Source organism: Dasypus novemcinctus, chromosome 27, assembly GCF_030445035.2.
Source record: "Dasypus novemcinctus isolate mDasNov1 chromosome 27, mDasNov1.1.hap2, whole genome shotgun sequence".
Classification (NCBI taxonomy): Eukaryota; Metazoa; Chordata; class Mammalia; order Cingulata; family Dasypodidae; genus Dasypus; species Dasypus novemcinctus.
The window spans coordinates 13,687,058-13,711,805 of NC_080699.1; the positions used below are offsets into that span (position 1 = coordinate 13,687,058).

The window sequence follows — 24,748 nt, forward strand, 5'->3', positions numbered from 1 at the left end:
AGAGGTTGATGAAAATGGATGGAGCTAAGAAATTAAAGGCTGGTGCACACTAATGCCATTTCTTGCTGTAAATGTCTGACCATTGACGATTACTTAAATATATCTTTCCACATATTTTATAATCAGTAACATATACCATAGTAACTGCACACTTAGTTGTTATAGAATTATAATTATTTTACATTTTACCTAGAATCTTGCATGCAAATATATCCCAATACATTCCAATCGGTTTAATAAATATGACCCGCACTAATGAATGATGCAATCTTCTGCAATAACTAACAGCTTTAAAGCATCACACTATCATTCCACAGCCACTAAGGCAAAAAGCTACCGACATCCAACCCTCCAGGAAAATATAGTTAAGCAGAGGATTAAATGGATGCTAGTTGAAAGGTCTAGCATGCCAGCCCTTGACAAGCTAATGAACCTTCAATTACACCCACACTCTCACATACACAGAGAGAAGTGTGACGACTGAGGGAACTGTCACTGAGGCATGTGAGGGTAGCTACTCCTATAGACGTACTAAGCACTGAAATTTCACACCTGATGTTGTTTGGAGCTATGAACCCCAGAAAAACATGTTCTTAAATTTAATCCATTCTTGTGGATGGATTCCCTTGTAAACACAGGGTTACTTCGGCTATGGTGTGGATTTGAATCCTATTCCTGGAGTCCTTTATAAGCAGAATGAATTTTAGACACACAGAGGAGAAAGCCATGGGAAGAAGCTCAAAAGTCAACAGAACTCGAAAGAGAAAGGAAGAGCCAAGAGGGGCTGCCACGTGCATTGCCAGGTGACAGAGAGGCCCAGGGTGGCTGCAGCCAGCCCCCAGAACGCTGCAGTCCTTCTGGAAGAAAGCATTGTCTTGACACCAGGGTTTAAGACTTCTAACCTCAAAACCTGGGGCCAATAAATTCCCATTGGTTGAGCCTGCCCACTGCATGGTATTTGATTCCACAGCCAGGAAACTGAATCGCCGCGTAAACTGCAGCGTGGACAGGGGACGATCAAGTCTATACCTGTGTCTTTCTTTAGGGGACGCAGGAGCACAGCACTCCAAGATCCGCCACCCAGAAACCGGAACCCAGGGGATCTCCCTTGCCTTAGGGGAGATGGTCCAACTCTGAAAGGCAGCTTCAGTACCCAGTGAGTGCGCTTACTTACCATCCTCTTAATGGTACCCGGTCCAATTCAGCGAGTATTTTTGAGTACTTACCAGGCTCCTGACACTGTACTAGGCTCTGAGAATAAAGAGAAATAGATAGAGTCCTTGCCCTCATGAATTCAAAATAGGACAGTGAGAATAAACTCAGTTTAGTCCACCAGGCAATGTGATCTATCTCTTATAAAGAAACAATTAGGAAGCGGACTTGGCCCAGTGGTTAGGGCATCCGTCTACCACATGGGAGGTCCGCGGTTCAAACCCCAGGCCTCCCTGACCCGTGTGGAGCTGGCCCATGTGCAGTGCTGATGCACGCAAGGAGTGCCCTGCCACGCAGGGGTGTCCCCCCACGTAGGGGAGCCCCACGTGCAAGGAGTGCGCCCCGTAAGGAGAGCCGCCCAGCGCCAAAGAAAGTGCAGCCTGCCCAGGAATGGCGCCGCACACACGGAGAGCTGACACAGCAAGATGACGCAACAAAAAGAAACACAGATTTCCCATGCCACTGACAACAACAGAAGTGGACAAAGAACACGCAGCAAATAGACACAAAGAACAGACAACCAGGGTGGAAGGGGGGAGGGATAAATAAATAAATAAATCTTAAAAAAAAAAAAAAAAAACAATTACAAGTATGGTATGACCAGAGATGGCCAGGGTAGGATGGGAGCTAACCTAACCTGGCATTTCATGGAAAGCCTGATTCATGAAGTGACACTTCATGAGTCTTGAAGAATGAGCACACTTTGGTCAGGTCAAGAGAAGTAGAATGGGGAGCAACTGGTGTAGCTCAGTGGATGAGCTCCTGCTTCCCATGCATGAGGGCCTGAGTTCAATCCCCGGTACCGCCTAAAACAAACAAATGAAAAAACCACCTCTCAGTGGGGAGTGGATGTAGCTCAGTGGTTAGTGCCTGCTTCCCATGAACGAGGTCCTGGGTTCAACTACCGGTACCTCCTAAAGAGAGAGGGAGAAAAGTAGAATGGGAACCACTGTCCCAGCAGAAGGAGCAGCACTGTGAATTCTCAGTGTGGCTGAAGGCTGGAGATGCAGCTTCTGAAGGAATGAGCAAATTACCAAATCTCTTTCAAATCTGTGAGACAACCTGAACAGAGTCAGGAGCAATTTGGGGTTGATTTTTTTTTTTTTGTAGACACTGCAAAAGACTGGGTTTAAAGAGCTGCAAAAAGGTTTCCTTGGGAAACAGACTTTGGCCCAGTGGTTAGGGCGTCTGTCTACCATATGGGAGGTCCGCGGTTCAAACCCCGGGCCTCCTTGACCCGTGTGGAGCTGGCCATGCGCAGTGCTGATGCGCGCAAGGAGTGCCCTGCCACGCAAGGGTGTCCCCCACGTGGGGGAGCCCCACGCGCAAAGAGTGCACCCATAAGGAGAGCCGCCCAGCGTGAAAGAAAGTGCAGCCTGCCCAGGAATGGCGCCGCCCACATTTCCCGTGCCGCTGACGACAACAGAAGCGGACAAAGAAACAAGACGCAGCAAATAGACACCAAGAACCGACAACCAGGGGAGGGGAGGGGAATTAAATAAATAAATAAATCTTTAAAAAAAAAAAAAAAAAGGTTTCCTTGACATTGTATGAATTATTGCTTAAAGATCTACAATATCCTTATTTCTTTGTTTTTCTTTGAAAAAAACTATTTTTCATTGGAACCCCACTAAGTGTGGGAGGCAGAAAAATAATAGCCCCCAAAGATGTCCATGCCCTAATCTGTGGAAGCTGTGAATATGCTACGTCACAATGTAAAAGGGACTTTGCAAATGTGATTAAGGTAACCTTGAGATGGGGAGAGTAACCCGGATTATCCTGGTGGGTCCTATCTAACCTTGAGTCCTCAAAAGGGAGACTCTTTCCCAACTGTGGTGAGAGGGAGTCTTCACATGGAACAAAGGTGGCAAAAAAATGCAACGTCGCTGGCTTTAGAGATGGAAGAAGGGGCCATGAGCCAATGAATGCAGGTGGCCTCTAGAAGATGGAAAAAAGTGAGGAAACTGTTTCTCCCCTAAAGCCTCCAGATAAGAATGGAGCCCTGCCAACAACTTGATTTTAACCCAGTGAGATCTGTGTCAGAATTCTGATCTACAGAACTGTAAGAAAATCCATTTGTGTTGGTTAAGCCACTAAATTTATGCTAATTTCTTATGGCAGGAATAGAATACAAATACACTAAAGCAACAATGTGTGTGATTATTTTAAAGCAATACTTGAATGTTATAACTGTATTTACTGTCATCTCAATGAGTTTCCTTAGTAATGAGATAATCACATCCAATAAAGAGTCTACTAAGGGAGCCGACATAGCTCAAGAGGTTGTGAGCCTGCTTCCCACGTAGAGGTCCCAGGTTCGATCCCCAGTACCTCCTAAAAACAAAACAAACAAACAAACAAAAAACCAGCTCTCACTGGGGAGTAGATGTAGCTCAGTTGCTTAGGACCTGCTTCCATGTACAAGGTACTGGGTTCAATCCCTGGTAACTCCTTTTAAAAAAAAAAGTTCATTAAATAACTGCTGACAAAACTAATCAGGAACCATGTGGGATCATTTGCCAGAGAGAAAATAAAACCATGGGAGCAAGTCAGAAATCACTAAGCTAGTTTTATGCAAGACAAAAAAAAAGTATAAATCCAATGATTTCTTCTAATCGATTATGTCCTACATGGCTCTTAGATCATCTATAATATCGGGGAATCATATTTATACTCTCTTACCCTCTATACAATAAAACGGAGGGGCTCTTACAAATATTAATGCAATGGAGTCTCAAATAACCCTATCAAGCCCATAGTTCAAGCCTCTTAACAAAGTTCCTACGGAAAATAAATAGCACTGGATATAAAACTAAAGCCTGTGTTCTTTCCACTCCACCATGCTGAGGAAATGAAATAATCATGAGAACGAAGATGCTAGGAAAAGTACCCAGCTCCAGAAATAATCATGAGGACGAAGATGCTAGGAAAAGCACCCAGCTCCAGAGTGAGGACCTCTAAATTCCTAAGGCATTTTGGTTACAACCCTCTTATCCCAGTTTCCATTCTGCCTATAACATGTTTTTTTAATTAAAATTAATGAAAAAAGAATTTTTTTGCCATTTGCCTTTTTTTTTACTTTTTAAAAATTTACTTGTCCTTTTTTCAAAGATACATAGATCATAAAAAAATGTTACATTAAAAAATATAAGAGGTTCCCATATACCCCACACCCCACCCCACTCCTCCCACATCAACAACCTCTTTCATCATTGTGGCATATTCACTGCATTTGGTGGACACATTTTGGAGCACTGCTGTACCACATGGATTACGGTTTACATTGTAGTTTACACTCTCCCCCAGTCCATTCAGTGGGTTAGGGCAGGATATATAATGTCCAGCATGTGTCCCTGCAATATCATTTAGGACAACTCCAAGTCGCAAAAATGCCCCCACATCACATCTCTTCTTCCCTCTCCCTGCCCTCAGCAACTACCATGGCCACTTGCTCCACACCAATGCTACAATTTTTTCTGTTGCTAGTACAATAGTTCCATAGTAGAATACCAGCAAGTCCACTCTAATCCATATTTTATTCCTCCATCCTGTGGACCCTCGGAAGGTGATGTCCACTCCACCTCTGTATCAAGAGGGGGCTTAGATCCCACATGGTTGATGGATGTGATTCTTCTGCTTGCAGTTATAGGCACTCTTGGTTCCCTGGTGTGGTGGATGACCATCTTCACTTCCCTGTTAGCTGACCTGGGTAAGACCAACAAACCGGAGAGTAGGAGTTGCAACTCTGCTGAGGCTCAGGGCCCAGCTGGCACATGGGCAGTCCAGAGATTCAAGTCTCCTGAGTATACACCAACCCCAGCACCAACCACAAGTCCAGTAAAAGTGAAAGAAGAGGCATGTGTAGAAAGGTCACATCTGAGTCCAGCTCCATCACACTCATCAGGAACACAAATTTCAAAGTGGGGTCCATTAGTTTGTATATTCAAAAACTGTTACAGATGTTTTTTTGTGCTCCCCTCCCTTATACACACATACCTATACAATATCTAGTAATAGTATCAGAGCCACTAATAATGGCATTAACACCCACTGAAAACACACAATGTGCCGAGCACTTTCCTATTTCATATTCCTTTTTTTTAAAAGATTTATTTTTTTATTTATTTCTCTCCCCTTCGCCCCCCCCCCCCAGTTGTGTGCTCTCTTACATCCATTTACTATGTGTTCTTCTGTCTCCGCTTTCTTTCTCAGCAGCACTGGGAATGTGTGTCTCCTTTTTGTTGCATCGTCTTGCTGCATCAGCTCTCCGTGTGTCCAGCGCCATTTTTGGGTAGGCTGCATTTATCCCACGGGGCAGCTCTCCTTGAGAGGCGCACTCCTTGCACGTGGTGGGGGACACCCCTGCGTGGCATGACACTTGTACACGGCAGCACTGTGCATGGGCCAGCTCCCCACACGGGCCAGGAGACCCTGGGTTTGAACCCTGGACCTCCTATGTGGTAGGCAGGTGTTCTATCAGTTGAGCCACATCCGCTTCCCCTCGTTCATATTCCTAATGCATTTACTCCTCCCATCAATTCTCAGGAAGGCATTATTATCTCTATTTGTAGATGAAGACACCAAGGCCCAAGACCACACACCAGCAAATGGTCAAACCAAGAGAGAAGCACAAGAGTATGTCTCCAGAGTTTGAGCTCATAACCAATGCATTTTTAGGGGCTCAAAACTCCCAATAAAAGCGAGGCAGCTTAATAAAATAACAAATAATATATAGTTTCATTTAAATCTCTCAAAAACTCTTATGAGACAGTATTATATAATCCAATTATACTTTTGAAAAACTGAGGTTCATTTGTTCAGAGAAGTTGACTTCTGACAGTCAGAAAATTAGTAAAACTTTATTTTTTTCCATTCTACACACTGCCTCTCTAATAATAACTATGAGATAAATAACACTGAAGATCATGATACCCTACAGGGAGACCAATTGATACAAATTATCCTGCATCTAACAGTGACCATAGTTTCAAACACTGAGCATAACCATTTGATTATACAGTCTGCAATTAATTATTTTATATATATATAATTTTATATATTACACATAAAATATTAATTATATATACAGTTGATTATAATTATTAATTATAATTATAATAAAGGGTTCTCAGATGAAAGGAAGAGAGAGGGCATAAAATCTATTGATCATATCCTGGTTCTCTTTGTCCTCCTATTTTTGGTTGGTTGAAATGAGAAGTTGAAAAACACATTTTCACGTCACCTGTTCTCTTTGGACATGTGTCCGAGGAATCTGAGTCACAGGAATCTGAGTAGGCCCAGGGCAGGCACAGACAGCCCCAAGCCGTGGGCAATTTGTGGAGCGATGTGTGGGCCTCTACCTCCAGGGTCCTCCCTTCCCCTAAACTTCCTCTGTGAGAATTCCCAGAATGGCATCCCAAAGGCCAAGGATAGAACTCTGGAGGAGAACAGATGGGTGCAGGAATGGGGGAGGCCATGGGATCTAAGCCCCCTCTCAATTAGAAGCAGAGTGGGCATCTCCATTCCAAAATCCTCAAGGTTGGGGAATGAACAGTGGACTAAAGTAGACTTATTATTATTCTAGCAATGGAAGAACTCTTATCACTGCTATAAAGGCAGTGGCCCCCAGAGGTTCTAAGGGATGGGAGAGGGAAGAGGAGGTGTGTAATATGGGGGCATTTTCAGGACATGGGATTTGTGCTGCATGACACTGCAGTGATGGATACAGGCCATTGTATATTTTGTCATAACTTACAAAATTGTGTGGGACAAAGTGTAAACTGTAATGTAAACTGTAGTCCATACTTAGTGGCAATGCTTCAGTATGGGTTGATCAATTGTAACAAATGTACCACGCTAATAAAGGATGTTTTCAGTGGGAAAGTGTGGGAGGGGAAGGGAGTGGGGCATATGGGAATCCTTTATATTTTTTATGTAACCTTTATATAATTAACTGCTTCTTTAAAAAATAATAATAATAATGGGGGAGGGTAGGAGTGGAATGGTCAGGATTAGGACAGGGCAGTGGGTACAAGGCATTTCAACAGTCCAGACTGTGAGGGTTTACGACTCTGTGACAGAGAAACACTCCTCTCCACCCACCCCAGTCTGGGAGAGGTACCGAAGAGAACAGAATAACCTTGTTCTCAACAGGCAGCCAACAAGCCACATCCCACAATATTTCAAATTCCTAATACTACCTGCCCACCAATGCTGAAAAGAAAGTTTTGAAGGGACTATTTTTTTTAAATATTGCAAAATCTAAATGAACTTCCTTGTGGATTATCAAAGCAAAAAATACAGTTTTCAAAACTTTCTTGAGCTTTGGTTTTTTGTACACACATTAAACGCAAAATGTAGTCTTCAAATGAAGATAATCAACTGGTCTAGATAGAAGAGTGAAACCAAGGGAAGTGGATGTGGCTCAACTGATAGAGCATCCGCCTACCATATAGGAGGTCCAGGGTTCAAACCCAGGGCCTCCTGGCCTTTGTGGTGAGCTGGTCTACACCCAGTGCTGCCGCATGTAAGGAGTGCCATGCCATGCAGAGGCACCCCCGTGTAGGGGTACCCCACCTACAAGGTTAGTGCACCCTGCAAGGAAAGCTGTCTCATGCGAAAAAAGTGCAGCCCGCCCAGGAGCGGTGCCACGCACATGGAGAGCTCATGCAGCAAGATAACACAACAAAAAGAGACACAGAGTCCCAGTGCCGCCTGACAAGAATGCAAGCGGACACAGAAGAACACACAGAGAATGGACACAAAGAGAGCAGACAATGGGGGTGGGGAGGGGAGAGAAATAAATAAAATAATAAAATAAATCTTTAAAAAAAAAAAGAGTGAAACTGAAAACCAAAACAAAATATAAAGACACAGACAGAGAATCCCGGTGTGGCTTGGGTTGCTGGCTCCGGCTGCTTCCTGGTGTCTTTTTGGTTCGGTAGTTCAACCCTCCTTGATGCTGTAAAGTAATAAATCCTGCTATCTACCAACACCAGTTTTGTCAGCTAACACCCAAACTGATGCACTCATCCAACACCAGGTACCTGATGAGAACAGGTGGCGAAGCCTGTTCAGACAGTTCCTGGTAACTCAGCCCAGTGAGGGACACAGAAGCGACAGGGCGACTTGCAGTGAGTCATGTCATCCTTTCCAAGGCTGCCAACACCCCACAGCCTCAACCCAGACAAACTCAAAGCCGTCTGTCACACGCCCCTCTTTAAGCAGCTCCAACTGCTCCCAAGCCCAATCCAGCCAACTCTCAAACACTCTCAAACTTTTCAACTGAACTTCCTCTAAAAGAGAAGTAAATGAGCATTAGTGGAGAATCTGATGCGAGCCCCAATTTTTTTAAAGATATTTTTTATTGAAGTATATCGTTCACACATAATAAACATACATAAACAATAAATGTATAGCAAAAGTTGTGAATTTACAAAATAAACCTACGTACCATCACATAGGGTGAGCCCCAATTTTTCAACTCTCAAGTGTTATCTGTAGAATTCATACGGGGGAGGAGACCATCCGAGATGGCGCCACAGGAGCTCAGGCAGGGCACAGCTCTCCTGCACAACAGGGGGGGAGGCGCAGAAGTGGGCTGATGAGCCACTTTGGTGCCCCTGCAGGCCAGGGAAGTGCACAGGCATCCTCCAGGAGAGACGGGTCGCAGAGACAGAGAGGCCAAAGGGAAAACCGCTGGGAACATTGCCAGCCCCCACCCCCCAGCGAATTCCTCCCAGGGAGGAGGGAGGGTGCCGGGGAGGGCTGATGGCTGTGGCTTCTCTCTGCAAATGTAACTACCATAATTCACTAGCTCAGAAGTGGTGGAGAGCCACGGATCCGTCTCCATGGAAGCACCAGCTGGAAAAGCGAGGGGAGACAGGCTGGTCCTCCCAGTTCATTCCCAGGCATGGCTGGCCCCATGAGCAGCTCCCCGCCATCGTTTTGACTATTTGAACAGGGCAATGTTAAAGTTTTGGAAAAGGTTATACAGAACACTTTCTCTGATCATAATGGAATTAAGTTGGAAATTAACAACTGGCGGAAAAAGGGGACAGTTAACAGGTTAACAGAAAAAGTGTAATCTTTTTGCAGCAATGGCAAAGAAGACCTATCAATTCTAAGGGACAACAACAGAGGAGTACCAGGAAGCGGGCTTGGCCCAGTGGTTAGGGCATCCGTCTACCACATGGGAGGCCCAAGGTCCAAATCCCGGGCCTCCTTGACCCGTGTGGAGCTGGCTAACGCGCAGCGATGTGTGCAGGAGTGCCCTGCCACGCAGGAGTGTCCCCTGTGTAGGGGAGCCCCATGCGCAAGGAGTGCGCCCCGTAAGGAGAGCTGTCCAGCGCGAAAGAAAGTGCAGCCTGCCCAGGAGTGGCGCCGCACACACAGAGAGCTGACACAGCAAGATGACGCAACAAAAAGAAACACAGATTCCCAATGCCACTGACAACAACAGAAGCAGACAAAGAAGAACAAGCAGCAAAATAGACACAGAGAACAGACAACTGGGGGGGGAGGGGAGAGAAAATTTAAAAAAAAATTTTTTTTTTTTTACAGGAGTATCAAGGGGTATGGGATTTTTCTTTTTGGAGTAATGAAATGTTCTAAAATTGACTGAGGTGATGACAGCACAACTCTGTGATGAAAATGAGAGCCACCGAGCGTACACTTGGAATGGACTGTACAGGGTATGGGACTGTATAACACAGGGAACCCTGTGGTGGAAGATGGACTGTGGCTAACAGGACAAAGATGAGAGTGTTCTCCCATGAACTACAACAAATATATAATACTAATACAGGATGTTAATAATTGGGGGGGTGGCGGGAAAAATACACCACATTTAAGATATGGGCTAATGATGGTGAGCATCTTTCCATGTGCTTTTGGCCATTTGTACATCTTCTTTGGAGAAATGGCTATTCAGATCCTTTGCCCATTTTTTTAATTGGGCTATCTGCCTTCTTATTTTTGAGTTGTAAGAGTTCTCTGTATATTCTATATTTAAGTCCCTTATCAGATAATTTGCAAATATGTTCTTCCATTTTATGGTTTGTCTGTTTAGTTTTTTGACAGTGTTTTTTAAAAGACCCCAATTTTTTTTTTTGTATGCAGTAAAAGGCCAATAGATAGCTATAAATTATTGTCGCAATTTTAGTTTTAGGGCTGCATCAAAAAATTAATTGAACTATGCATGGGCCAGTGATGAATGTGTTCATGAATCAAGAATTATGTTAACCCACATCTAGGGAACTGAAGTTGAAAAAATAAATCATGCTCCAGGAAAATGCATTATATTTATCCTAAGACTTTATATACTCTCTGGCATCCCTGGGGATACGCATAGTCCAGAGTGAGAAGCCCAGGGTAGATTTCCAAAGGCCTGCTTTTTCTATCTGTTGCCCAGTTAACAAGAGAAAGAGAGCAGGCTCTGAGGCCAGATGGCCTTGGGGGGAGCCTGGCTGCATTCCTTACTGCTATGTGTCTAATCCTGTAAAGGCAAATTACTTAACTTCTCTGTGCCTGTTTTCACATGTCAAATGGGGCTGGTATGACATTATTAAAATACCTACTACAAAAAGTTAGTGTAAGAATTACATGACAGTCTATCCCAAGGTTCTGGAATAATGTGGTTGCTCTAGGTGCATAAAGTAAGCACTCAAAAGAGACTGGCTCTTATTATTTTATATATACATATTTTTTATATATATTAAACTTCACATTAGTATGTGAATGTTTTTCTCCCCAAACAAATCCTAGTATATCCAAATATCCAAATACATCCTAAACTCTTCTGGGATAGGAATGTTCTAAGTCTTCTGGGGAGCTCTACCACCCCCAGCTCAACATTGGCTTCCAGCATTCAATGAGGATTTGTTGGGACTGAAGAAAGTGCTTCATTTGTTCCTTAAATACTCCAGTTTTCAAAAATGACTAGAGGGAAGCGGACGTGGCTCAAATGATAGAGCGTCTGCCACCCATATGGGAGGTCCAGGGTTGGATCCCCAGGGCCTCCTGACCCGTGTGGAGCTGGCCCACGCATAGTGCTGATGTGTGCAAGGAGTGCCATACCAAGCAGGGGGGCCCCCACAAGGGGGTGCCCCAGGCACAAGGAGTGCACCCTGCAAGGAGAGCAACCCCAGGTGAAAAGAGCACAGCCCACCTAGGAGTGGCGCTGCACACATGGAGAGCTGATGCAGCAAGATGACCTAACAAAAAGGAGACACAGTTTCCAGGTGCCACCAAGGGTGCAAGCAGACACAGAAGAACTCACTGCGAGTGGACAGAGAGAGCAGACAACAGGGGAGGAGAAGGGGAGAGAAAGAAATAAATCTTTATAAAAACAAACAACTACAAAGAAGTTTTGGACTTAACTCTGGCTTTTCATGGAATCTATCTCTACCTGACTAACATAAATAGCCAAGGTTTTGGTGGTATATCACTTGTCTGATCACTTTAAATAACCTAGAATTCTACAACCATCCTAAGTCAAGTTCCCCAAAATTCATGGGCAAAAAGCTTTTATAATTTACTAAAGGGAAAACCATTCTAATCTTTACTCAGAACCTATTTATACTTTCATTACCATTAATTCTAAGAAACTGGGTTGTCTGGGGTCTAGAGTATAATGGGTTCAAAGTACCAATTTATAAAGAATGCAGGCTTCCAGAGACATGCTCGGTAACAGAAAAAAAATCACATGTGAAAACCTGTAAGAAAAAAATTTGTCAGGAAAAAGTCAGAAAAAATATGGCAATTCACTTCAATGGACACTGAGTATACTACTACCACAGTGCAGAGTAATTAAAGTCCACAATGGTGATCCTGACTCACAAAGAAAATGATATCACATGCAATATATTGTTTATTAAAAGATTAGTCTCATTTATTTGTTTTAAGTGTACTATAAAGAATTTTGAATGTTTTACTTTTTCAAGGCAAAATCGCCAGGATTAGTTATAAACAGACCCAGTAAGTAATTAAATGGATCAACCTGCCCTAGAGAGCTGTTCAGGACAAACCAATTAAATGTTGAAGAATAGCTGCCAAAATTTATGAGTAAATAAATTAACAGAAGTGAGTAATCCATTACATAGTCAGCTTCATTCAACTGGACTTAAAGGTAAATTTTAGTGCTTAAGAGTGTGTTTTGGGAAGCGGATATGGCTCAAGCAACTGGGCTCCCATCCGCCATACAGGAGGTCCAGGGTTCAATTCCTGGGCCCTCCTGGTGAAGCCAAGCTGGCCAGCGCGGCGAGCTGGCCAGAGGATAGAGCGGGCCTGAGTGGAGAGCTGGCTCACGAGGCACGCTGGCTCGCGCGGTGAGCTGGCCTGAGCAGAGTGCTGGCCCACACGCAGAGCTGGCACAGCAAGATGATGCAACAAAAAGAGACACAGAGGAGACACAAGAAGAGACGCAGCAGACCAGGGAGCTGAGGTGGTGGAAGAGACTGAGTGCCTCTCTCCCACTCTAGAAGGTCCCAGGATCAGTTCCTGGTGCCTCCTGAAGAGAAGACAAGCAGACACAGAAGAATGCACAGCAAATGGACACAGAGAGCAGACACAACCTACCTCAAACGATGGGGGGAGGGAATAAATAAATAAAATAAATCTTAAAAAAAAAAAAAAAAAGCAACAAAACCCCAGAAAAGAAGGGAGAGAGTAGCAGACGCCGCCATGTGCCATGTGACGGGAGTCCAGGATCACTAGTCCCTGGTCTTCAAGGAGAAAGCGTCACCTGATGATGCCTTGATTTGGACACTTTTCTCAGCCTCAAAACTGTACGTTTGTAAAAGTTGATAAATCCCCAATGTAAAGGTCAATGCATTTCTGGTCTATCACTTTCGACAGCTTTAGCAAACTAGAACAATCTCATTTATCAAATCGTGGCAAACAGGTTTTCACTGTTCCTAGAAATCAACTATCCCCAAGTGGGAAGACTTGCTCCAATTTCAGTTCCGTGCCAGGCACAGTGATACTGTAGGGACTTCAAAGATGAATTCCCCCATCTGCCCTCAAGGCACTGTCCCAGCTAGTGACAGCTGTATTTTATGTTTTAGACGGTAAGTACAGTGATGAGTTAGGAACACGTGCCTGAAAGGCACAGGGGAGGGGCACCCAATCCACGTGGGGAAGGAGAGACAGAAGGGCGTGAGGGAAGACGACTTCCCAAAGTGGTACCGTCCTCAAAGAGGCAAAGAACGAGCAGGAGAGCACCGTGAGAAAGGCACGGCAGGGAAAGCACCCCAGGAAGAGCACAGGCACCAAGTGAGAGACACACACCCTGGGAGAGGAGCCTGGACCGGGAAGGGGCCCAAGGGAGGGGGCCGAGGGGGCCACGGCAAGGACCCGGAGCCCCGCCCAGAGCCGCCGGCTCTCAGACCCTTCCTTCCAACATCACCACATATGAAAACTCAGCTGTAAAAGGGGCAAAGGCAGCGCACCCCGGTGGGGGGGAGGCCGATCCAGAAGGCCACCAGCTCCTACTCCCCACGGCCCCCGGTGCCCCTGAGGAAACTCCAGGGATCCCCCGAGCCCCCCCAGGTGGGAAACCACTGGTGCAGGTGAGGGAGGGAGCGGCAGGGTGGTCAGCCTGAACCTGACATGGTGAGATTTGTGACACAGGGACCGTCCCCACAACGAAGAATTACTGGGCCCCAAATGTCAACAGTGCTGAGGTTGAGAAACACAGGGCTAGATGAAGAACACACACACACACAACTTCTCATCTAAAATAGCTATGGATGTCCTTAAGTTTTATCTGGCATCACTCTGGTTCTTGTGTACAGAGATGATGGGGGGAGGGGGAGGGAGAGCCTGGAAGCTTCGTACAAGAGTCCAAGCAAGCGATGACAAAGACCTGAACGGAAGAAGTGGCCAGAGCGGGAGGGAGAGTTCAGAATATCCTGGAGGTCCTGTCAAGATGGGAAATAAACACTGGTGACCACCCTCTCTTCTTCCAAGACAGCCAGAAGAAAGCAGCAGAGAGGAGCAGGAATAATCCAGAAGGTGTCTAGGAATGGTCTGGAAGCGGGAGGAGCCTGGAGCCTGGCAGTGAGAAGCCCGAGGCCCAGGGGAGAGCGTGTGGGAGAAAAGGTTTTAAATTATACTCCCGCCTCTCTGCCACTCTGCCCTGGGACCTGACTGCCTGTCGCTGTACCCACTTCCTGCAGTGCTGAGATCATCAAAAGGTTCAGGCGGGAAGCGGATGTGGCTCAACTGATAAGAGCATCTGTCTACCAGTAGGAGGCCCAGAGTTCGAACCCAGGGCCTCCTGACCCGTGTGATGAGCTGGCCCACGGGCAGTGCTGCCGTAGGCAAGGAGTGCCAAGCCACGCAGGGGTGTCCCCGGCGTAGGGGAGCCCCACACGCAAGGAGTGCGCCCCATAATGAGAGCCGCCCAGTGTGAAAGTGCAGCCTGCCCAGGAATGGCGCCGCCCATATGGAGAGCTGACACGGCAAGATGCTGGAACAAAAGGAGACACAGATTCCCGGTGCAGCTGAGATTGCAAGCGGACACAGAAGAACATACAGCAAATGGACACAAGACAGCAGACAAAGGTGGGGGGGTGGGAATAAATAAATAAAATAAATCTTTAAAAAAAAAAAAAAGAAAAAAGGTCCATCCGGCACCCACCCCTCCACCAGCCCCTCCTAGTTCCTAGGGCTAAAAAGCTACAACCTGGGAGACTGTAACTCCCCCACGACTCCTATTCCCAGAGCAGCTGAAAATCAAACGCTGATCACGGACTAGCCAGGGAAGGGGCACCAAGCAATAGCAATCAACAGTGGCTCAGAGGTGCCCAAGTATCCAGCGGGACGGTCATCCTCTCCCCTCAACCTAAGGTCACCCAGAGGGACGAGAGCAGGGTCAGGCCATCCCCAGTCCCTACGCGGACATGCATGAGAATGCTCTTCATAGCCTCGTTTGTGGGAGCCTTGAGGTGGCAACAGTCTGGGTGCCCAAAAGCAGTTAGAAACAACAGGTTAGACCAGTGGTTCCCAACTAGGGAGGCTTTTGCCCCTCAGAGGACATTTGGTGCTGTTGGCACTTTTTTTTTAATCCACCCCCTTGTGGCTTTTTGCATTCTGTCGACTCTGTGTGTCCACTCGCTGTGCATTCTTCTGTGTAGTTTATTATTTTTATTTATTAACCCCCCCTTGTGGCTTGCTTGCTGTCTACTCTGTGTCCATTCGCTGCACGCGCTTCTGTGTTTTTGTGTCTCCCTTTTTGTTGCATTGCCTTGCTGAGTCGGCTCTCCGTGGCGCCTGCAGGCCAGGCAGCACCCCATGGCACCCAGGCCGGTGGCTCTCAACAGTGTGTGAGCGAGCCTGCCTTCACAAGGAGGGCCCGGGACACGAGCCCATATGGTAGGCGGGAGCCCAACTGATTGAGCCACAGCCGCTTCCCAGTAGGCAGTTCTGATTGCCATGATGGGGGAAAAGGTGTTACTGGCATCCAGTGGGTGGAGGCCAGAGATGCTGCTAAACACCTTACAATGCACAGGACAGTCCCCCCAACCAGGAATTATTCTGCCCAAAATATCACTTGTGCTGAGGTGGAGAAATACTGGACTGAATAAATAAACACACGACTGGGTGGTAAAAATATGGTGCTAAATTGAGGGGAGGGGAGAGCTCTTTTATATAATTTGGAATTAAGGATTCATCCATTCGCTTGTCTGATAGTTATTGTGTATTTACTGCCAGGCAGTGTAGACAATGGTCACCAAACCCAGATATGATTCCTGACCTCCTAAATCTCGTGGAATAATCCCACAAATTATCAGGGGAAGGAGGAAAGTTTAGAGACTGGCAAGAACTAGAAGCCTCTGCAGAGGCCACAGAAAGTCCCTCACTTACCGTCTTTGCTTAAATAACATTACAGAACAGTACCCCACAGCGGGACTACCTACTAGGACAGAACTTGTACTCTGCACAGGTTGTACACAATAGATGTTTGTTGGATGACCTCCAAGTCAGGGCTGCCTAGGCCACCTGGAAAACTCTTACTCATGCCTCAAAACCCCTATCACCTTCTCTCTCAAGCTCCCCAACCCTATGCCACCCTGGTAGACTTGATCTCTGCCCTCCTTTTTGCCATCACTGTACTTTGTACTCACCTCTAAAGCACATATTGTTACTTATATAATTTGATTATGAGCTTTCCTGGAAGGGGGAACTAAATCCTCTTCCTCTCCATCCCTATGGCCCTGAGACGAGTCGAAAGCCATTACAGTCCACTGCCTTCCAGCTGGGAACTTGTCATTGCATTTACCAGGACATGCACAGTCCGATGAAACCAGGTGGTTTTTTGGCCAACTTTCCCCTTGAAACGCATGCATCTATTTAAAACTCTATTTACTCATCAGGAAAAAAATGCATATACCTTTGTCGATCCGGTTTTTAAATGGCATGGTGTTTCAGAACCTACTTTTCACAATCCGTACAGGATAATTCATCTTGCTAATCTGGAAATACAAGTGTCTCGAGCCCGTGGCCAGGAGTGCTTAAGGTGCAGTGGGACCCGAGGGCCGCGAGAGGCCGTGGGCAAACTCCCCAGCCCCGCCTCTCCTCCGTGAAGTGGTCGTAATGACGGTGCCTGTTTTATAAAGCCGTGAGGACTGGCTGAGATTAGCCACAAAAATCGCTCAACGCGGCACCTGACGGAGGACAACGTTCAGGAAACGTTGACATCCATCATCCTGGGTCCTGCGTTATCTGGATTTCTAGAACACACGAGCCCCAGTGATCACAGAAACGCTTTCCCCGTCCCAGATTCGCTGCCAGATCCCTCCTACTTCCCACGGAGCACAGACAGAGGGGGTGCCCGGACCCCAGCCCCGGGGTGCGCGGGGCGCCCCGCACCGCCTCAGCGGCCGGCCAAGGCGGCGGGCTCTGGGCGCTTGGCGCGGCAGCGAGAACTTGACCTGGGCTTCTCCCGCGGGTGCACCCACCTGCGGGGAGGTTCACGGCTGCAGACGGAAGGCGGGCTCCCGCCCTCCCGCCAAGCCCGGCCAAGCTCGCGCCTTCTCCCCAGCACCCCCGAGGGCCGCGTCGCCTCCCCGCCGGGCGGCGCCCGGGACCGCCCCCGGCGTCCAAGTGAATTTCCCTCCCCAACCCCCGAGCTGCACCCCACGCCGGCTAAGAGCCCGCCGCGCCGGGGGCACGCGCGCCCCCAGCCCCCAGCCACGTGCGAGGCGCCCCGCGCCCCGCGCCCCGCGCTCACCAGGTGAAGAGTTTGCCCTTGACCCTGCCCAGCAGGCGGGAGAGCGCGGCCCGCGCACTGGGCGCCCTGGGCGCGTGGGGCTGCGGGGCGCCGGGCCCCGCGGGCGCGGCCGCCTCCATGGGGCCCCGGCGTGTCTCCGGCGCCCGGAACCCCCCGGAAGACGGGAGGCGGCGCCTGGGCCGCGGCGGGGCCTCTGGGGCCGGCGCTCGGCTGCTGGCGGCCGCCGCGCCCCCGCGGGGCTCTCTCGGCAGCGAATGATTAACAGTCAAGCGCGGGCCCGGCGGCACCTCGGCGAGTCCCCGCCGCCGCCTCCCGGGCGGCCCGAGGGGAAAGGGCACTTTTTTTTTTTTCCTCCTTGGCAGTCGCCTCGGGGTTGGGTGACAACCCGTCTGCATTTCAGGTTTTTAGGTTTCCTTACTGAAAACCCGCAGGAGAAGTGAGAGGCGCGTGTCGGGACTCAGGCCGGCGAGTCCCAAAGGCAGCGGCTTCCGGCCTGGGCCGGCGGGAAAGGCCCGGCCGCGCTTGCCCCCCCCTGACGGGTTTGTGAAAGCTCCCGCTGGAAACTGACAACGCTTTCGTTCTCTGGTGCTTTTTGGTCGTTCATTTCTTTGTCATTTTTGGTCCTGTGTTTCTTTTCCTCGCAAAACCCGGGTAAGATCCTTAAAGGATCCTGGAAACACGGCCTGGCGGCGCGCGCGGGCGCGGCCCCTGCCTCCCGGGGCATTAGGTTCGCCTCTCGGGACCGAGCTGCCCGGGGGTGGCGGGTGCTGGGCCGGGACGCCTGGGCCACGCCGTTCCAGGTTTCTGTGGATCAAGCAGGCACTAAGATTTAGGGTCTAAGAGTTCCCGGCTCTCACTACGGAAGGAAGTTGGTAGGTTGGTTTGCCATCCTGCTTCCTGAAGGGAGGAGATTAGAAAGGCATTAGAAAAGGTACTGGGACTTTTTCTTTTGGCCACTTCTTTCCCTGGGCAGGGAGGGCGTGGGGGAGCAAGAACACAGTCCCTCCTTCACAGCCCCCCCTGCAGGATCCTGGCCTCAGGATAAAACGTTCTCTGATCTATTATCTGATGAAGTCACCCTTTCATCCCACTTCCCTGCTCCTAGTTCTTTCTAGCCTTGTTTACTCTGCTCAATAAAAGAAAAACTCTTTTTGTTTAACCTTTGAGATGCTTGTAGACCTTAGGACAGAGTATTCTCCCTATTACAATAGACCTCCCACCTAAATTGCAAAGTTTTTTCCTCCCTTGGCAATAATCCATTTGAATAAAGCCTCTTTCTACCTAAGTCCAGATTTGCTTTTTAGTTGACTATCTATACGGTTACAACATCCTGAGGAAAGTGTAGGATATGTGTTAACACAAGTACCCCTAAAAGGGGATGGGGGATTGTGGAGTTGACAGAGCGGGGACCTCTGGGGCTCAGCTTTGGGGGACCATGGGAGAAGCTTATCGTCCTTCCTGCTCTGCACCCCCTTCGTGGGTCCCTGCCCTGTTTTGGCTGGGAAAGACTAACTTGTGAAAGTCCTGTCTAGTATACCCCGCTGCCCAAAATTTGCTCTCTGGGCAAAAGCAGCTTGAGATAAGGAAAGGAGTGAAATACACTACAGAGACTGACAATCTGGGGCACAGGATTGCAGCTTCAAACCCTTAGTAGAGGGAGATTTGTCTCCTGGGAGACAGAAAGGTCAGCCAAACTCCTATAAACAGGGGCACTCCAAAACAACTAAGAAGCAAAGCCCAGGACAAAACACAGGTCTAGAATGACAGGAAAAACCACACACACTGCATTCTCCTTGGACAGAGCTTCGTGATAAGGGGGCTGAGGCTCAAAAACATCTCTGCTTACCACCAGCTGGATACGAAATCAAGAAACAGACATCTTAGGGAATAAAACTCATTATTAACATTTTAAATTATTGAAATTTACAGTGGGAAAAAAACAAATGTTTTAAAATGTACAGTGGAGTAACAAAAGACTACAAGACAAAGAAACAGGAAATTATGACCAACCCAAAGGAAGAGGATAAAAATTTTTTAAAAACCACCAATGAAGTACTTTCAGGAAGATAGCAGTCTAGAAAGACATGGGACTATCTTCTCTTCCAGAAAAATAGCTGAGGACAGGTGAAAAGGGCCTGGAAAAAAATCTTCTAGGGTTTAGGACACCAGGGCAAGGCTGGACACTGCCCAGAAGAGAGATGGTCAAGGGAAAAGAATTGTGGCAGCAAAATTGTAAGTTAAAAACAGCAGCAGCAACTGCCGGCATCCTCCTCCACCCTATAGGCACTTTTGAATTCTCGGGCCTCAGGGTCAGTGGCTACAGAAAAAGGTGGCCCAGGGATCCACCTACCCAGGAGAAGGGAGAGAGAGGGACACAGCCTAAGGCTGACTCAGCTTTTGACCCACAGATTTGGTCTGGTGTGTCCTGTGAGCCCTTCCAGCTGGGAGACCAGTACCATTGTTTACTTTGGGAGCCAGCAAGGGACTAAAGAGATCCGATGCTCTCAATCTCCTTTTCTACTAACCAGATCTCGTTGTTGAGGATGCAGAGGGGAGTGGAACTATTTCATAACTGGGAAAAGGGAGGAGACTGTCAGCAAGGGTTGGAGAACTGCCTCTGAGAAAGTTTGAATTATGATTCTCCAGGCAGAATCCTCTATCGCACTGATCCAGGCCCTGTTGCAACAAACAAACTCTGACCAGGCCGTTAACTAAGAGAGCTGCCAAAGAGCACCATCTACTCAGGCCGAGGAAGTGAGGAAATTAAAAGTACATAAGGCTTTTTCCCAACCTTTACAGCTTCTCTCCCGAAGGCCTTAGAAATTGGACCTGCAACCCATTACTGGATGCAAAGCCCAGATTTGAGAAACTAACAGGGACAATCCTAAAGACCTAGAACAGGTTGAACCAAGAATCAAAGAACAGTAGTAACACACAGCCTTCTGCCACTAAATCCCTATGAAAAAGAAATTGAGGATCTGAGTAATCTCACCATCTTAATCAGATGCCTAGACATCAGCAAAACATTACAGGTCATACTAAGAAAATGGAAGACTGTCCAAGAAAGCTAATATATATATATAAACCCCAGAAGAGACACAGGATTTGAGACAACTAATCGATGAGATGCACACAAATTTCCAAAATCAAATTAATGAGTTGAAAGGCAACATGGCTAAAGAGATAGAGGGTATCAAGAAGGCACTGAGCAAGCACAAAGAAGAGTTTGAAAACCTAAAGAGAAAAGTAACAGAGTTCATGGGAATGAAAGACACAATAAATGAGATAAAAAATACATTAGAAAAAAAGATTTTAAAAAATGCAGAATATAATTAAAACCACATTAGAAGGTGCCTCAAGCAGGAGTGCTTCTGAGTGCTCTAGAGACATCTAGACATAGAAAGGGCAGACAATCTCAGGAATTCAGCACCCTGTCAGTGTACGTTACCTTGGAATATATGTTCCCCAATGTAACAGAGTTAAACTCATTCTATAATTTCCCTACACATGACTCTTCTGCTCCTTTTATCTGAACCTATAATTAGCACTATACCCATTAAATATGAGTACCAGAGACTTAAATCTTCTCACTGTTCATATGCTGATTGAGCTCTGACTCTCAGCAGAGTTGCAGCCAACACCCAATCTCCAGTTCATCAGACTCACCCAGGAAAACAAACAAAATGATGGACAACGCCCATCCCAAAAAAACAGAGTATCTACAAATGCAAGCAAAACAGTTCCAGCCATCTGCTCTACGGGTTCTAAGCCCCTCTCAATCAGAAACAGAGTAGGTATCACCATCCTAAAATCCTCAAGATTGAGGAATGAACCAACATAAGGTGGGGATGTAGCTATGGACTAAAGTAGGCCTATTATTATTCTAACAATGGAAGAACTTGTAACAGTGATTTAAGGGCAGTGGTCACCAGAGGTTCTGAGGGGAAGGAGAGAGAAGAAAAGGTGTAACATGGGGCATTTTGGGGGACATTGTTCTGAATGACATTGCAATGATTTAGGCATATATACATTATGTCAAAACCTATAAAAATGTGCAGTGCAGAGTATAAACTATAATACAAACTACTGACCAATGCTTATTAGCAATGCTTCAATATGTGTTCATTGATTGTAACAAATGTACCACACTAATCAATGATGTTGTTAATGAGGAAAAGTGGGGGAGGGGATGGGTAGGATATATGGGAATCCCCCTATATTTCAATGTATTGTTTATGTAATCTAAATCTTCTTTAAAAATAAAAACATTAGAGGCCTACAACAGCAGACTTGAAATGATAGAAGAAAGAATAAGTGATACAGGAGACAAAATGGCTGACAGAGGAGAAAAGAATGGAAAAAATTGAGCTGAGGTTCAGGGAGTTGAATGATAACATGAAATACAACAACGTATGTGTCATGGGAGTTACAGAAGGAAAGAGACAAGGGGAAACAGGAGGAAAGAGTATTTGAGGAAAGAATAGCTGAAAATTTCCCAACTCTCATGAAAGAAATGAACTTACATGTCCTGGAAGTGCAGTGTATCTACACCAGAATAAGTGCAAATAGATCTACACCAGGACATATACTACTCAGAATGTCAAACATCAAAGATAAAGGAAAAAATTCTGAGAGTAGCAAGGGAAAAGCAAACCATCACATACAGGGGATGCCCAGGAAGACTTAGGGCAGATTTCTTATCAGAAATCATAGAGGCGAGAAGACAGTGGTATGGCACAATTAGGATATTGAAAGAGAAAAACTGCTAGCCAAGAAATCTTTATCCAGCAAAATTGTCCTTCAAATATGAAGGTGAGTTTAAAATATTCACAAACAAACAAACTAAGAGAGTTTGCAAAAAAGAATCCACCTTTGCAAGAAATATTAAAGGAAGCCTTAGAACCTGAAAGAAAATGACAGGAGAGACAGGCTTGGAAGAGAGAATAAAAGAAAGAATAGCAGAAAGGACAACCAAAAGAGTAAAAAGACAGATGAAAATAAGATATGACATATGAAAAACAAAGAATAAAATGATGGAAGGAAGTAAATAATGCATTTACAGTAATGTCATTGAATATGAATGGATTAAACTCCCCAATTCAAATCCATAGGCTAACAGAATGGATTAAACAAATGAGGCATTCCTATGCTGCTTGTGAAAGACTCACCTTAGACCTAGGAATACAAACCCTCTAAAAGTGAAAGGATGTAAAAAGATACTCCACGCAAATAGTAACCAAAAAAAGAATAGGGGTACTTATACTAATATCAGACTTTAAATGCAAAAAAAGTTAGATACAGAAGGCCATGGTATATGAATAAACAGGACAATCTAACAAGAAGAAACAAGAGTCATAAATACCTATGCATCTAACCAGGGTGCCCCAAAATACATTGATGAAAACTCTGGCAAAACTGAAGAGAAAAATACACATCTCTACAATAATAGTTGAGACTTTTACATACCACTCACATCATTAGATAAAACAACTAACCAGAAGATCAACAAGGAAACAGAGGATTTAAGCAATTTGATAAATGAGCTAGAACTAACAGACATATATAGAATATTGCATGCAAACTCAGCATGTTATATATTCTTCTCAAGTGCTCATGGATCTTTCTCCAGGATAGACTACCATATTAGGTTACAATGAAGGTCTTAATAAATATAAAATGATTGAAATTATACAAAGCGCCTTCTGAGATCATAATGGAATGAAACTGGAAATCAAAAATAGATGGGAAAGAGGTAAATTTGCAAATGTGTGGAGGAGGAGCAACACACTCCTAAACAACCAGTGGATCCAAGAAGAAATCGTATGTGAAATTAGTATACATATTGAGACAAATGAAAATGAGAACACAATTCATCAAAACTTAGGGAATACAGTGAAGGCAGTCCTGAAAGAGACAGAGTTGGACTCAGATGTGATTTCTCTACACATGCCTCTTCTGTCCCTTTTACTGAACCTGTAGTTGGTGCTGGAGTTGGTAGGTGTATGTCCAAGAGACTTGAATCTCTGGGCTGTCCATGTGCCAGCTGGGCCCTGAGCCTCAGCAGAATTGCAACACCTTATCTCCAGTTCATTGGGCTCATCCAGGACAACTAACAAGGAGGTGAGAATGGACAACCACCACACCAAGAAACCGAGAGAGTCTACAACTGCAAGCAGGAGATTCCCATCCATCAGCCATATGGGATTGAAGCCCCCTCTCAAGTAGAGGTGAAGTGGGCATCACCATCCCAGAATCCTCAGGATTGGGGAATAAAATATGGACTAGAGTGGACTTACTGGTATTCTACTATAGACTTATTGTGATTTTAGCAATGGAAAAAATTGTATCATTGATGTGGAGACAGTGGCCCCTGGAGTTGCTGAAGGCAGGGAAAGGGAAAAGGAGGTGAAATATAAGGCCATTTTCAGGACTTGGAATTGTCCTGAATGACATTGCGAAGACAGTGGGAGAGAGTGTAAACTACAATGTAGACTATAATCCATGCTGTGTGGAAACACTCCAAAATGTGTTCATCAATTGTAAAATGAATGTACCACACTAATGAAAGAAGTTGTTAATGTGGGAAAAGTGGGAGATGTGGGGAGTGGGGCATATGGGAATCCTCTGAATTTTTTATGTAACATTTTATGTAATCTATGTATCTTTTAAAAATAAATTGAAAATATACTTTAAAAAAGATCTAAAGAATATCAGGAAAACAATGAATAATACAAGAATCTTAAAAGAGATAGAAAATCTAAAAAGGAACATAACAGAATTACTGGAGTGGAAGACCACAATAACTGAAATGAAAAGTTCCCAGGAGGATTTCAAGAGCAGATTGGATCTGGCAGAAGAATCAGTGAACTGGAAGCTAAGTCACTTGAAATGACTCAGACTGAGAAGCAGAAAGAAAAAAGAATTATAAAAAGTGAAACTAGCCTAAAACACCCATGGAATACCATAAAGCATACCAATATACACATTGTAGGAGTTCCAGCAGGAGAAGAAAGAGAGAAAGGGACAGAAGGAATATTCAAAGAAATAATGACAGAGAATTTCCCAGACTTAGCAAAAGATGTGAAAATGCACATACAAGAAGCCCAGAGAACACCATACAGGATAAACATGAAGAAAAATACACCAATTATACATTGATCACACTATCAAATGCAAAGGACAAGGAGATTGTTCGGAAAGCTGCAAGAGAAAAGCAATTGTGTTATGTGAAATGTAGTCCCAGTTAGATTTTGTGCACATTTCTTATCAGAAACCATGGAGGCAAGAAAGCAGTGGGTTGAA

The 24,748-nt window shown here is 45.8% G+C and overlaps 1 protein-coding gene across 4 annotated transcripts in view; it reads right to left on the reverse strand.

The window, feature by feature from the left end:
* The window catches only part of SLC35F2 (solute carrier family 35 member F2), a 63,638-nt gene that overhangs the window by 36,163 nt on the left and 2,727 nt on the right, over nt 1-24,748 (reverse strand). Inside the window, exon 1 of one of the 4 annotated variants that reach the window (XM_058289507.1) lies at nt 17,447-17,580. The exons of the other annotated variants lie outside the window; for them this stretch is intronic. Within the exon in view, the coding sequence (XP_058145490.1) occupies nt 17,447-17,565 (119 nt within the window). The 5' untranslated portion in view covers nt 17,566-17,580. Of the gene's footprint in view, nt 1-17,446; nt 17,581-24,748 lie in introns of those variants that run through there. 4 annotated transcript variants of the gene reach the window in all.